The sequence below is a fragment of the Dasypus novemcinctus genome, chromosome 5 (assembly GCF_030445035.2).
Source record: "Dasypus novemcinctus isolate mDasNov1 chromosome 5, mDasNov1.1.hap2, whole genome shotgun sequence".
Classification (NCBI taxonomy): Eukaryota; Metazoa; Chordata; class Mammalia; order Cingulata; family Dasypodidae; genus Dasypus; species Dasypus novemcinctus.
This window is the reverse complement of record NC_080677.1, coordinates 28,679,587-28,694,417: the sequence shown is the minus strand read 5'-3', so window position 1 is coordinate 28,694,417 and position 14,831 is coordinate 28,679,587. Positions and strand designations below refer to the sequence as shown.

At 55.2% G+C, this 14,831-nt stretch overlaps 1 protein-coding gene across 4 annotated transcripts in view; it reads right to left on the bottom strand.

Moving 5' to 3' along the window:
* Window positions 1-14,831, bottom strand: part of CRHR2 (corticotropin releasing hormone receptor 2) — a 42,721-nt gene that overhangs the window by 19,950 nt on the left and 7,940 nt on the right. For 2 of the 4 annotated variants that reach the window (XM_058296822.2, XM_058296823.1), the window contains exon 3: window positions 9,374-9,499. In XM_058296822.2, coding sequence (XP_058152805.1) covers window positions 9,374-9,499 — 126 coding nt within the window. Of the gene's footprint in view, window positions 1-9,373; window positions 9,500-9,654; window positions 10,033-14,831 lie in introns of those variants that run through there. The other 2 variants (XM_058296824.1, XM_058296825.2) reach the window with 2 other exon arrangements.

Here is a 14,831-nt window from a genome sequence, read left to right as displayed (position 1 = left end):
GACTGTAGTTTGGAGGGTAGAAACGTTTATCTTCTGGGAATGTGCTTTTCTGAAGTTTCAGCACTAGGCACTTTCCTCCAGGAAGGTCTCCTTGATTGCTCCCATTCCACTGATCTCTCTCCTGAGCATGCTTGGTCCTGACAGGTGAGCCCCACGTGGTAACCCTTGCTTATGGACCTGTTGAGTTGTCCAGGTGGGTGTGTCTGATCTCCCTGATCATCCTGGGGTTCCCTGGGGATAGGATCTCAGAATGGAGAGGACCCCTTTAAGCTAGCAACTCTGACCTGTTCCCAATCCTACTAAACAAAAAGATGCTCGTTTCCCAAGTGCGCTTTCTATGGGGTGGGCTTGCCGGAGGTGGGGGACTGATTGGATAGAGATGCTGCAAATAGGAGGCCTCTGCTGTCGCGCCTACCAAATCCAGGTCCCCTGGATTCTGTCTCCTCATTTTTGCCAGGATCCTTCTCCCTCCTCCCCATCCCTCTGCCCTCCCTCCAGTCCTCTCGCATAGCAGCTCCTATCTCACCTTGCTACTTCTTCTCTTGCCCCCTTGACTTTATCCATTCTCTACCCCGGTGGTCAGAGTGGCCTAAGACCCAAGTTTGCACCTGAGAGCCCTGCTTAAAAGTCAGCAGTGTGCTGGCTGCGGTATCCAAGGCCCTTGACACCCAGGCCCCAGCTTCCCTCTCCTGACCCATCTCTACCCTCCCCCCGCAGCCCCACTATTGACATTCGCACCAACAGGCCTGGCACATTCCAGGCTCTAGGCGTTTCCTTGTACTGATTCCACCCTTCAAAATACCAACCCCTTCTTCCCATTGTTCAGGACAAACTCCTTACTATCTTTTAAACCCCAGCTCAAATGCCACCTCCTCCAGGGGGCCTTCCCCAACAGCCTAGGTCTGAAGCAATCCTCTCTTTTTCCCTCTAAGCACCTCCTCTAAGTCTCCCCATGTCTTGAAGCAGAGGCCTTCACGCGCTTTCCCCTTGAATCACAGGAACACATACATTTTATATCACAATTCAGTACACACACATGCACGCATACACATCATATAAATTCCTCCTTCTCCTCCTCTAGTTGTAATCTTTTTCTATTCTATCCTAACATATTATATTCATTTTATAGAAAAATTCTGGTCATGACCCACTAAGCTGACTTTACAACCCATAATTGTGCCACATCCATAGTTCAAAAACTGAAAATCTCTTTTAGAGCATTTGCCATAGTCCACTTTAACTCTTTGGACCTAATCCTTCTTGTCCCCACTGGACTTGAGCTCCCTGGCAGAGCCCATATTCGAGCCGGTCCACCATCCCACCCTGCCAGGAATGAGAAGGGACCCAGAACCGTCAAGTCCATGTTGGTAGAATTGACTCGACCTGCTGGAACCTTTAGAGAGGTGGCGGTGGGAGCAGTTTTCCCTTGGAGGGCACAGCCCTGGGGTGAAGTTCTGGCTACAGACACTGGGTACTTGGGGACTGGAAGACAGATGTCCCCGGCTCCATGGGGGAGCTGTCTGCTGGAGCTAACGAGGGTGCTGAGCCCTCAGGCACAGTCTTGAGAGGAGAGAGTAAGATAGCAAGAGACCTCCACCCCCACCCCGGGGGGCCACTGGAGGATGGGCATGGAAAGTCTGAGGACAGGTGGCCAGGCCAGCATCATGGGGCTGGATGCAAGGAGGTGGTTGCCTGTTACCACAGCAACGCAGGTGCCCCTGCCAAGGATCGATGCTGATGGTGTGTGATGTGGCCTGCCGGGGGCATTAGGGTCTGGAGGATGCAGACAGGGTCTTTTATTCCAGGACTCTGTGGTCAGGGAAGCCTGTTTCTTATTCCCAGCAGTGAGCCCGAATTCTGCCCCCGAGAGTCCCCCGACCTGTGGAAGGACCCCATTACAATGAGCTTCCCCTTCCTGATGCCGACACTGATAAGAGTTCCTGGTTCAGGCAGCTCCCATTTGGGGTGGCCCGGAGGTGTGGATGGGAAATGGAGGTCCACCTTCTAGCTGTGGATTTGTCTCTGGCTGACTAAGTGGCCTTGGCTAAGTCCCCTCCCCCTGGGACTCAGCTCTCCTCTTAGAAAAAATAATGAAATGGTTTTCAATGGGGTTGCTATTGGTACCTCAGGTGGGTCAATCATTTGCCGTGTGGGTCTACCCCATCTGCTAAACGCCAGCAGCACCTCCCAAATCATTGGGACAACCGACATCCTCAAACAGTGCAACAGCATTTCAAATGTCCCCTGGGATGGCACTTATAGTGCCAACATTCTAACTGGTGAGACGAGCCATGACACTCAGATCATTTTCACTGGCAGTTATTGGGGAGAGAGCACGAGAAACAAGTGGGGTGTGGCAGAAGAAGTGAGTGGGACTGTGTAGGAGGGGCGACAGTGTAGTCACTGGATATCTGGAAAGAAAGCTTCAAGAAGAGAGGGAAGGAGGGTGCTGAGAGCAGCCGGGGAGAACCACAAGCAGTATTTACCAACGAACGAGGTGCGGTGCAGTTTCAGCACCGCGGACAGCAGAACAGCAGCGCTCCCGGCTCCCCAACAGCTGGGCAGGCGGAAGACCTTGGAGAGCTCCTAGGAAGCCTCAGCCCTCCTACCCTGAAGCTGGGCTTCAGTCCCGCTCCTCCAGGGAGCTTCCAGGACCGCTCCAGCCCGCGGACCTCCCGCCTCCGACATTTCACAGTCCTGAAGGTTCAACTGCTCACTCCCGCCTGGCTTGCACTGGGCAGGAGTTGCTCTCTCACTGATCCCTATAAAGGGGTCATGACTTCCAACCAGTCAAGGGGCTTCCTGGGTAGGAGTTTTCTTCTGCCCGACAAGACTCAGAGCCCCCTAAGGGCAAGGTCTAGCTCCCCCTCTTCGCTGACCCTTGCTGAAGGATTGCACAGAGCTGAGTGCACAGGGGGCTTGGGATGGACCAAGGCTCAAGCTCTTGTCTACGTTCCTGGGGAACTCTGAATGAGGGTGAGAGGCTCAGAGTGGCTGAGAGGACACTGCTGCCATCTCAGGGGCCCAGGCTCCATCTAGCTGCGTGGCAAATGCAAAACAGAAGGCATCCAGGGTCTCTCACACACATGCACCGCCGGGTAGGCTGAGCCCCACTGCCCCAACTGCTGACACTTCAAATCCAGCCCCACAGAGAGACGGGTACCCCACAGAGAGAGGGGTTTCACCTAAAGTAGCAAACCTGTGGTCAGCATTCTCCAGACTCCAGACAAGAATGCTTCGAGTGTTTCAAGGGAAACACTTTGGAAACTGAGTCAGCAGGCAATTCCTTGGGATTTTAGGAGGGGAAGGCAACATCACCTCCTTTGGTCTGGTGGGGCCCAAAGAGGATGAGTGACAAGTCCAGGGTCACCCAGCAGTGAAGAGGTAGAACAAGATCTCTCTTCCCTGGGATGCATGTCCTCATGGGGGACCCTGGGGTCAGTGTTTCTGGAAGGGAGAGGCTCTCCCTGCTACACTGTCTTCAAGCCTCTGCAGTATCTCAACTATAGAATCCAGTATCCCCAGAACAGAAAATGTCTTAGAGGCCAGCTATCCCAACCTCAGTCCCTTCCTGCCCTGCTCTGGAATTGAGCTGCACCAGACCCATCTATCTCCTTCTTATCTGGCTTCAGGTCTTGCCAGGAAATCTTTAACCTTCACTTTGGGTCACCTTTCTTACCTTTTGTGGGAAAAACTATCCCAGACACAGTCCCCCCCCCCCCCCGCTCCCCCCCAGCTCAGTCTCCTCTCCCTTGACTGGATGCTGCTGCTGTGAAGAATGACTACTTACTTAGTCCCATTTGGGGGAGTTGTGGCCAGGGCCGATATGGGCCGATATGGGCATGGTGTCCACAGCATAGCTCCCTGAGTTTGCAAACAAGACTCTTCTCCCTCAGTTAATATGCCTGCATTGCTTGGACGCTGCTCCAGGCTAACCAGAACTGGCCAGCACTAGGGTCCAGCTTGAGAATGTCCTGCTGTGATCTCATCATAGTACATCGGTGGTGTGGGAGCTGGTGATGCTCACCTGAGCACAGACAGCCTGGCCTGGCAGGGGCATTGGGCTGAGAGATTGGGAGACCTGCCACCACCAAACCTAGTCCTGTGTGGGCAAGGCCTCCTCAGAGCCACTGGCTTGTGACAGCTAGGATACAGGACAGAGAGCTTATACTGCATTTCTTCAGTGTTGTATGGACATTCCACTCTGAGTTTCAACTGTCCACTGTGGACTTCCAGAAACCCTCAGCTCCCCATTTACTAAGGACTTTTCACTCATAGTGCCTTTCCATCCTTGAGTAGGCATGGCAGGGATAATTGTCCATATTTGCAGGACACAGTGGGGAAACGGAGTCATGGTTTAATGGAGACCATGCTGGGCCCATGACAAAGGGAAGGAGTGTGTCTGGAATTCATCTCATTGCGTGAAATCTTTGTCCTCCCCAGGAGAGGTGGAGGTGGGAGGAGGCACCTACCCTGAGCTCCATGTTCTATTGTGAAGGGCTCCATCCTTCCCGTCATCCCTCCTTAGCAACACTCAATGGGCTCTTGTCGCCATGACGCCAGCGTGTGGGGGGGCGGCGGTGGGAGGAGAAGGCAAACAGGGGAACCCCTGAGGCTGCTGAGGAACAGAGGAACATCAGGGGAAGGGGGCCACTGGAACTCATTAAGGTCATTCACCCACTAGGGCAGAGGAACTGAGGTCTAAAGAGTAAGAAAAACTGCCCAAAGGTGAGACAAGCTGTCACTGGCACAGCCAGCATTAGAACTGGCTCTCAACCCATAGCTTCTATGAAGTAATGTGGAGGGAAGATTTCTCTGGCTGGCAGGATCCTATGTCCTTCCCGTGACACCAGTGGCAACCTCCGGGGGCCAAGGGACTGCATCTCTCCAGTGGCCATTGGGGAGCAGACCCTTTCAGTCTAGATGGACAGATGGTCCTGCACAAGATGCTATGACAGAGGCCCCAGAGTTAGAGAGGACCAGGCTACCCCAGAACTAAGACAGTCGTCCTTGGGGAAGGCAGCCCTCTCCCAGATTCAAGGACACGATTGCTCCTCCTTCTGGTCCCAGGGCCCCCTCGAATCCCTTCCCCTCCCACCCTCTTGGTGACAATGCCCTAGCTGTCCACAGGCAGCCCCAAGCAGTGGTGCCTCGCCAATCTTGACATAGCCCTGTGAGGTCAGTGTATTCTGTCCCCATCACACAGAGAAGGAAACAGACTTGGATGAGAAGGACCTGCCAGTCACTCAGTGAGTCATGGCAAAGCCAATATTTAAACCCCACACTTCTGAATCTGGGCCCAGGTTCCTTCCACTCTTTTCAACCCCAACCACCCACTCCTGCCTGTACCGGGAAAGGAGCCACCTGGCAGACTTTGGAGCACCTGATTTAAGGTGGGTGGTCAGCAGAACCCAACGACTGCACAAAGGGCCAAGCAGGAGCCCTTTGGCGGATGGAACACCCTCTTCAGTAGTTCTTTAGGGCTCCAGACTCTTTAGGGCTGGGGGATGGGGTGGGCAGGGAGGGTCATTGAGGAGGAGGGAAGAGACAGGAGGGACAAGGTCAACATCCTCGGCCAGCTCTAGATTTAGATTTAAATGGTACATACTGAAAATCATGTCGCGTCCTTCCAGAGGTTTTTGGTCCTGCACCACGGGGCCATGGACAAGCAGCCAAGGTCTCTAAAACCAAGAGTCTGGGCAATGCCTGTGTCTAGCACTCAAGGCCTCCATGATCTGGCCCCTTAACTTTCCTCTCCTCCTCACCTGTGCTCCGCTCCCCTTCCATCATTGGCCCAATATTTCAAGGCTGTGTGTGACACTTCCTCCATGAAATCTTCCCAACTTCCCCTCCTCTTGGAATTAAGCCCTTTCCATGTGCTCCTACAGCCTTGATTTTCCTGTTTCACTTAAGAGAAATTATCAAAAAGTCCTCTTTAAGATTCTCTCTTTCTCTCCAGAACAGGAGCTCCTAGAGGGCAGGCTCAGGTCTTACCCACCTTTGAGGGGAAGGGGCAATGTACCCACAAACACAGTAAGAGGTGGGCTTGGACAGGAGAAGGGCGATTAAATGCCTGGGGGATTCCTGACAGAGAGGGTTGGGAGGTCAGGGAGTGGCTGCCCCTGTCCTCCCTGTGACAAGGCCTTAGACTTTATATTCTCTGCCACCTGGACCCTGGGCCTGCAGAGGTGCTAGAGCAAGGGGCTCCCAAGGCCAGCCCAAACCTTTCAAGGCTCTGTTTTACTGTGCTGCCCTGGGCAGATGTCTTTCCATCTCTGGACCACAATCATTTCCCACCCATAAGAGACAGGGAGAGGAAGCATTCTTCTCCTTCCACTTCCTTCCTCCTTCTCTTAGACAACCAACCACTGTGGTGGGCAGGCCTCTTCTCACCTTGCCCCTCTTCCAGCAGGGAAACAGCACACATAGGTAGCTTCTGACCCTGGGCCTGTAGGGTCAGAGTGTGAGCAGACATGGGGCCTCACTGGGGACTGAGAATGCAGACTTGAGTCTCTGTATTCACAGCTTCTCCTTCCTCAAACCAGAGGGCAGCGTCTATCTGGCCCCTTCCCTGAGGCTTACACCCCTATGCCAGGCCTGTCCCCAACAATGACACATGAAATAAGTGACTTTTGGAAAGTCATTTAACATCTCCATGCCTCAGTTTCCCCATGTGTAATATCAGGGTAATACAATGACTTCTTCATTCGGTGGTTGAAAAGGATTAAAGGAATGAACATGTGTGAAATGACAGTCCAAACCTGAGGGAACTTTGGCCCCAAAGCCACAGCAGGGGTGGTGGAGCGATCCCTGGAGGAGGCTCGGATACTGGGAGGGGGTGGCGTGGCCACACCGGCAGGCTCAGGCATGCTGGGGGGGGGGGGGGCAGGATGCATTGGGGGTGCTGGGACACATTAGAGGGGCTAGGACACCCTAGAGGGGACTTGGACCCATCTTGACCTCTCCTGACCAAGTCTGGTCGGGAGCCTCAGCTCCTTGTATCCATGCCCAGGTTGGCTCTGAGTTCAGCCGAGTGGAGAGGTCGTGGAGTCTAATGTCTCCGCTGCTTCCCAGCCCCAGCAATGGCGCTTTGGCTGTAGCACAACAAAAGTGGGGCAGGGAAGAGGAGCCCTGGCTCTTCGTCCTCCTCCCCCAGGCCTCTCATGGGAGCAGTTTTCCTCTCTGTATCGTTGTCTAAAGGAAAGGATCCCACTGAAAAGGCACACAGAGAAGGAGGCAGCAGCGGCCGGGAGCGGAAGTCCATCAGCTCATTTCCCTGGCCATTAGCTGCCTTTGCTCTCCCCACCTTGGCTGACTGTCCACTGCCCTCGCAGCGTCCACCCCCCGCCCCCACTACCTCTCCTGTTCCCCAGCAGTTACAGTGCAGGCAACGCTTTGGTCCAAATGAAGAAAACTGTTCACTGGCTATCAGGAGCTAACTGGCACCACATTTGCCAACTCAATGGACTCAATGGAGCCTGAGCCCGACCTCTTTTCAGCGTTTCATCTCATGTGAAGTGAGTGGTCTGATATGGGCTCCCTCACCTCCTTTGGGAAGCCTTCCCTGTGTGGCCCTCACCTCCCATTCCTGTGGTCCCCTGGCTCTCCCTCACCAGGGCGCTTATCACTCTGTAGCCTCTTCGTTTGCTGCATTTGTGACTGAGGGTATCAATACCAACGCAGTGGCTGGCACACGGTGGGTGTTCAGTAAACTGAGTAATACAGGGCTTGGCTCTGCTGGAAGACCTGGAGACAAAGGTTGGCTGGGGAGGCGAAGAGGGCTGGAGAGCAGAGCTTCTACCGGCTATCAGGCTGTGTGGGCTGGGATGCTCTGTCACTCAACTCCTCCCTGGATGGCCCTCATTCTCTGGCTCATTCCGAACCAGGGACTCTGATCCCCATGGCTCCATCCCAGTCAGTTCACAGAATCCAAAAAATACTGTTCTGTAATCTCAGGATTGGGAAGGAGCATGGAAGTCACCCTCTCTGTGGTGCACCTCCTGGGTTGGGGTCTCGGTTCCTTCCAGGGAGCTTGGTTTGAACTGTGGCCAGCAGCACGTCCTCAGATTTTGCAGAAATCTTCCTTGCAGAGGCCCCACTTCCCTACCACTCCCTTCCCTTAGAACACCTCTGTCCTGGATTCATCAGAGCATAGATGCTTTCTGGGTCCACTAGGACTCTCAGCAGGTACAACCTGGAGAATGTCACTTGGCATTGAATGCAGCCCGTGCTGCTTTGCCTTCAAACCATCTCTCCTTTCTAAGGCCTTGGCCTCTCAGAGCTGGGGCATGCATGCATGTGTGTATGTGTGTGTGTGTAAGATGACAGGGAGCTGGGCCTCGGTTCAGCCACAGACAATCTGGAAGGGTGTTACTAGGCTGTTTCCAAGATGAGGGGCTTGGATCAAACAGCCCCCATGTAGGGTCTCAGGATACACTGCTAGGGCAGTGAACTAGAGATGCAAGGGGCTGTCAGGGTTGGCTAGTGATGGCTCAGTCCCCCGCCTCAAACAGACACTGACACAACATCCAGACACTCCCACCTGGCTGGATCAGACCTTCCCCAGCAGCGACCCCTGCCCGCTTCAGAGCCAGGGCCGGCTGAAACTACCCCACCTCAGGCTGCAGACCTCCAGCAGCTCTGCTGCCTTCTTCCCCACAGAGCTTCAGGGCAGTCTGATTTGGGGGAGGAAGGAGGGCACAGGCTGTTCTCCCTGGGAGTGGGGGGCGGGTGGTCCTGATTCAGACATCGCGCATTACCTGGGGTGCCAAGAGATGCTGCCCACAGGCCCTTGACTCACAGCCCAGCAGGCCAGTGTCAGGACATCCGGCAGGGAGGGGTCCGTCGGCACCTGGCACTCACGGGCTCCCCAGCCTCCATGCTCTCTCTGCACAGCCTTCCATCCCCCGCCTCATACCCCAGCACTAGCTATCTCCCCCCTTCCTGCCTCCTGCCCTCCGCTCCTGTAGTAGAGTCTGCGCACCACATTCGCCCTGGGGGCTGGGGACTGAGCATGTGTATCTGTCCCTGTAGGATGGTGGTGGTGGGGCACCGTCAAAGAGATGGACCCCTGATGGGGGAACTCTAGGCACCCGGACCACAGGATGTGAAAGGTCTACCCTCAAAGAGGAGAAAGTATTCCTTCTCCGCTTTTTCTGGGCTCACCGCGAGGAGCACGTGAATTGTGGGCACCGAATTGCCTACTGAGATCCGAATCTACGGAGGGCGCGATCCCAACATTATAAGGATCCTCATCGCCAGCGGGTTGGCGGTACCGCGGCCTTCAGTCACTGGGTGCGGAGCCCTCCCCACGCCCTAAACTGCCTTTCCGGGAGGCAGCAGAGCCCACAGGGGTGGGCCCGAGGGCACTCACGGGTGGTGTTGTACTTGACGCCGTTGAAGTACTCGGGACACGGCCTCTCCACGAGGGCTCCAGCCACGCTTCGGGGCCAGCACGTCCCGATCTGGTCCAAGGTCGTGTTGCAGTAGGAATAGGAGCCTGACGACGGGAGAGAGTGGAGTGGGACTCAGAGTGGTGGTCGCGGGGCGCCACCGGACGCAGGGTGGGAGGCGCTGGGAGCGCGGGGCCCGGCGCGCACCGAGCGCGCCAGGAGAGGCGCCCGCGCCGCCCGGGTCCGCTCGCCGCCCGCCTACCCTCGGGGTCCAGCAACGACCCCCAGCCATCCGAGAGCGGCTCTTCGGCCAGCACCAGGCTGCAGTTGGCCTCCAGCAAGCTCTGAAGCAGCGCCGCTTCCATCGCGCCCCCAGCCGCGCGCCCAGTGGGAGTGTGAGTGCGCGCCTCGCGCGGCTGCCGGGGAGTGGGTACGAGAGGGAGCGGCGGGGAGCGCTCCGGGTTCTGGTCCCGGCCGGCCCAGCCTCGACCTGCCCGGCAGCCTCCCGGCGCCGCGCCCGATCTCCCGGAGCTGCCAAGTCCGGACCTGCCCGGAGAGGAGCTGCGAAGCGCACGGAGCTGCGGTTCCACCGCTCAGCCACGGCCAATGGCGGCGCCAGGGGGCGGCGCCGGGCGGCTCCTCCCGGTGGGGCGCAGCCCGAGGCCACCCGCACTCGGGGCTGCCCCGCGTCCGCCTTCTCAGGCTTCCGCTGCCTTCCAGCTACGAGGTCCGGAGGCGGGCTGCGGGACGGGATGGCGGCGGGACGGGATGGCGAATGTCCCGTCCAGCGATCCCTGGCCCCGGAGCTGCAGGGGGAAGCAAAGCGCGCCTGCCCGCCGGAGACACCCACCTCAGCTTCCCTAACCAAGGGACAACTCCCCGCCCTCGACTCCCACCAGAGTCCGCCTGAGTTTCTTCTCCCTGAGTGAGGACACGAAAGTGGATGGGGGCGGAGAGTCCTCGCTCACGTCTGCGCTTTAGAAAATCCCCTCTGGAGTCTGGGAAGGACATGGATTGAAGGGGCTTCGAGGAAAGCAGGGAGGCCACAGAAGTTTTAATGAAATGGTCCGAACCAGTGAAGATCTGGACAATGTATTTGGGAGGAAGGATGGAGAGAGAAGCAGGCTTTGGTGAGGAGGGACTGGAGTGAGCAGTGGGTGGGTAGCTTTGAACCTGAACAAGGAGGCAAGGGTAACAAATCTCCTGCTTGGGTGGCTGGGGAGATAGTGTTGCCCTTTTAATGACCTGGGGAGTCTAAAGGAGAAATTGGTTGAAATTATTTAGAGGACTTCAAATCCTCCGGTCTTAAGCCTTGGATACCAGAGAGAATAAAGTGAGAAGTGAGGTACATCACTCTGCTTCCTGGCATGGGCAGAGGCTGGTCACAGCACCAGAGGGGAAAGGGACAGGCGGGAGGGCAGAGGGAATCAGGCCCTACAGCAGCTAAAACTCGTTACATGGGATTTGCCACCTGCCCTCTGCCGGGACTGTCTGCTGGGGCTTTGTTCCCGCCGCACCGTCCATGTGCCCCGCAAGTCTGCAGAGTGGGCTCAGGGAACAGGGCCCAGGGTGTGCCGTACACCAGCTCAGGCTGGGTTCTGGTCCCGCCTCTGTCTCCTCTACTCTCCCTGCCACCTTACCAGGCAGGACTCTTGCCCTTTTGGGAGCTGCTCCTCCATCAGTGAAATGGTCTCCGAGGCCACTCCCAGTGCGGAGAAGCTCAAGTTCTGAGATGCAGAAGGCCGGGGAAGATGTATTTCTACTATTCGAGGGCTGGGAGAGCTGGGACCTAGTCTGCCATCCTCCACTAAGAACCAAAGTTGCCAGGGAAGTCTGACTTCACCTGGGATCGCCCACACCAGTGCCAGACCCCTAGCAGAGACAGGCAAGAGGCAGGCTGGGCTGCCTTTGTGGGCTACAGTCTCACCAGCCTTCATATCAATGCTGCCGTCACTGCCAGGCAGAGAGAGAGAGAGTTCAGGCCTGAGCACTGGAATCTCTCCAGGGCCTGGGGACTGGCAGGTGCAAGGTGCAGACCAGCCAGCAGGTCTGTCCTCTGCCTCTTGACTGCACAGTGAGAGCCCTTGGCTTGGCCCTGGGCAGCTGCAGAGACAAAGTCCCAAGGTCTCCATCGTCCAAAGCTGGGAGTGTTATGTGTGCGCGCGTGTGTGTGGGGGGGTGGTTGGAGTCCCAACCCTAGCCCCAGGCAGAGCCCCGTCCCACAGGGTCCCACGGAAGCCAGTGTGACTGGCTGGATGAGCCCGTGTCTTCACTGAGAACAGTCTCCTTCATGCACAAAGGAGGGCCCTTCCCACACCACAGTGCAGGGTGAAAGGGTGAAACCGAGGCAAGCTTCAGTTACTAACGTGCTCATCCCAGGAGGTGGGGCGCTCCCAGCCACCAGAGGCCAAGGATTCCTCGTCTCACATGCCGATTTCTGCAGAATAGAAGGGTTGGCCTGGGAACCTGGATTGCAAAGCTTCCTTTGGGAAGTGACCATTCTGGTGGTAAAACCAAAGGTTATCCTGCATCTTGCATGGACAGTCAGGACCTGAGCCGACTCCCCTGGTCCCCTGGTTTCCAGATGCCAGGCCATTTCACAAGGCTCTTAATCATTGTGGGCACGATTGTCTGCTATGTGATGAAGGGGCAACTGGAAAAGACTTTCTGTTTGCAGATAGGTAAATAAGGAAGAAATTGGAAAGAATCAAAACTTTCTTCAATTAGATTAAATCCAACTACAAAAATACAAAGTCTGGACCTTTTGCCTCAATTAGGCAGCAGAGGTAGATGGGATACAAGTAGGTTTCTGAAGCTGGGCCTGCCCTTTCCCTGGTCAGGCTAGGCTGAGGGAGAAGAGTCTGTGCCAGATTGTGCGTCCCAGGCTGGTGGGGACAGGAATAAGTTGGCAAATAAGTACAGGGAAGAGTGGCGGGGCTGTGGGGGACAACTGTGTGAGCAGTAAGGGGTGGGGCTGGTGAGCCTGGTGCCCTGGGTCTCAGGCCTTGGTCCGCTTCTGATTTAGATGCAGTGTTCCTGGCAAGGTCACAGGCACACGTCATGCTCCCAGAGGCCAGTCTCTACACAGCACCCAGCAGGTCTGCATAGCACAGTAGGAACACAGAGCTTCGCACATGGTTACACATTTCCCATTGTCACACACTCATGCGTCTCCCATCTCAAGAACCCTCAGGAAACCAGGAGTTAAGGGGACAGATGTCTCTGCTTCTCCAGGGAGCTGCTCTGGGCCACAGGGAGGGCACAGGGAGAGTGCAGAGCTAGGGCCCAGCTGGGGGGTTAATGGGAGCCCCGTGGGGTTGCCGAGGGCGTGGCGGCAGGAGGGGCCTGGCTGCAGCCCGCCCTCGCCCCGCAGCACAGACGCTGCCCCCCTCTAGCTGGTGTTTTCCCGTGGAGCCATAGAACTAGGCTGTAGGACCAGAAAGAGCCCTAAGCACACCCCAAGCCCCTGTCCTTTTTTAATAGATGGACAAACAAATGCCCAGAAAAGGAAAAGGAATGCTCCCCCTCTTGTCCCTCCAAGGCCATCGTCCTCTCTGAAGCAGTGCCTGACTGAGCTCCCCGTCTCCTCCACATGGCAGTTTTTAGTGCCACACATTTGATCATGTCACTTCTCACAAAACTCTCAATGGCTCCCCATTGCCTCAAGGTGGAGTCCAACTCTTTGGCCTTGCAAAGAAGATCCTTTGTGATCACCTGTCGCCACCTCTCCTTCCTGCTTCACTTGAGATGCCCCTCTGAGCTACCTGCCATTCCCTGGAAGGATTCTCTACCCCTCTACCTTGGCTTGTGCTGCTCTCTCTGTGGGGGATGCCCTGGCCTCTTTAGACCTGAGTTAGTCTCGCTGGCTCCCACGTCTCCTTCGAAACTCCAGCTGAGCTGTCACCTCTCACCTGCCTGTCTCGTGTGGACCTCCTGCTGCCCGTTGCCTAGGGCTGGCCAGTGTGGCATTGAGGTTGCTGGTTTCCCACTGTCTCCTTTACCACACTGCGACTCCGAGGGCAAGCTGGGCCTGCTCTTCACTAACTGGTCCCCTGCTCCCATCGGAAGGCCCCATCCTGCACCAGGGAGTCACTCCTGAAAGAGCAAATGCCTTTGAGGCAAAGCTGGACTAAAATCCAGGTCTCCTGTCTCCCTGGCAAGGTTCTCTTTCCATTGGACCAGCCCCAGTTTGTGTGTGTGTGATGTGTGTGTGTGTATGTGTGTGTGTGTTGGACTGGGAGGTTTCTTAAGGGATCCCTGAATCCACTCATACCCCTCTATTGTCTACAGACCGAATAATAACATGCCTCAAAATCTATGCCTTGTTATTTTTCAAATATGTGTAGATGCTGCTGTGATGAACAAAATAGAAACAATCCATTTTAGGCCTGCCTGAAGTCATATAGCAGGCTCTTGAGATCGCGTGTGTGTTCTCTTTATTTGGACCTCAGGGGCAGACAATTGGATGATCATAATCCTTGATTCATGACCCCTTTTCATCATTAGTCCTTGTGTGGCCTCCCTTTACTTTATTTTAGTCTTCTCTTTTATGCAAGTTTGCAGTGCAGTAAAGATAATGAACACCCTTGAATCAACCACCCAATCCAAAACTAGATTATTACACGTATTTATCTATATGCTCTTTCCTCGGAGGGAACATTCTCTTGAATGTTGCATTTATCATTCCCTTACTCTTCTTTCTTTTTTCTTTTTTATCACTTACATGGGTGTGTCTAAACAATGACATTATCTGGTTTTACTGGTTTTGCACCTTATGCTGGTCACTGTGCATTTTCTCAATGACTGGACACTATGAAGGTCACTACCACGTGGGCACCTGAGAAACAACTTCTGAAGTCAAAAGGGGCATCCTCACGCTGGCTGCGCGGCAGGGCCGTCAGCCTCAGGAGCACTGAGCGACATGGGCCGTGTTCACTCCGGCTTGTCAGAGGAAGAAGCAGGTTACAAAATACGAGCACAGTATCATCCCATTTTGTAAAATAATAAAAATTTAAAAACATAAAGTTCTATGGATTGATAGATTCCTGGGGAGATATAAGACATTATAAAATCAGGTGGAGCACAGGACATTTTCCGGGCAGCGAAACTGCTCTTTTTGATGTCGTGGTGGTGGACCCGTGACTGTGGTAGTTGGAGGCATTCTATGGACCTCAGAAAACATCAGGTCCTTGGAGCTGATTCATTCCTGTGGGTGTGGACCTACTGCAGGTGGGACCTTTGGATTAGAGTCAGTTAAGGGCCTCTTGATTAGATTATTTCAGTAAGGTGTAGTTCAGGGTGGGCCCTTTAGAAATGGGATGTATACAGAGAGGAAAAGTCAGAAGACCCAGAAGCTGAAATCAATGGAACCACAGGAGCTCAGAAACGGACCCACAGAAGATGAGAGAAAGTCACCAATGGAGCAGCCAGAAGCAGAAA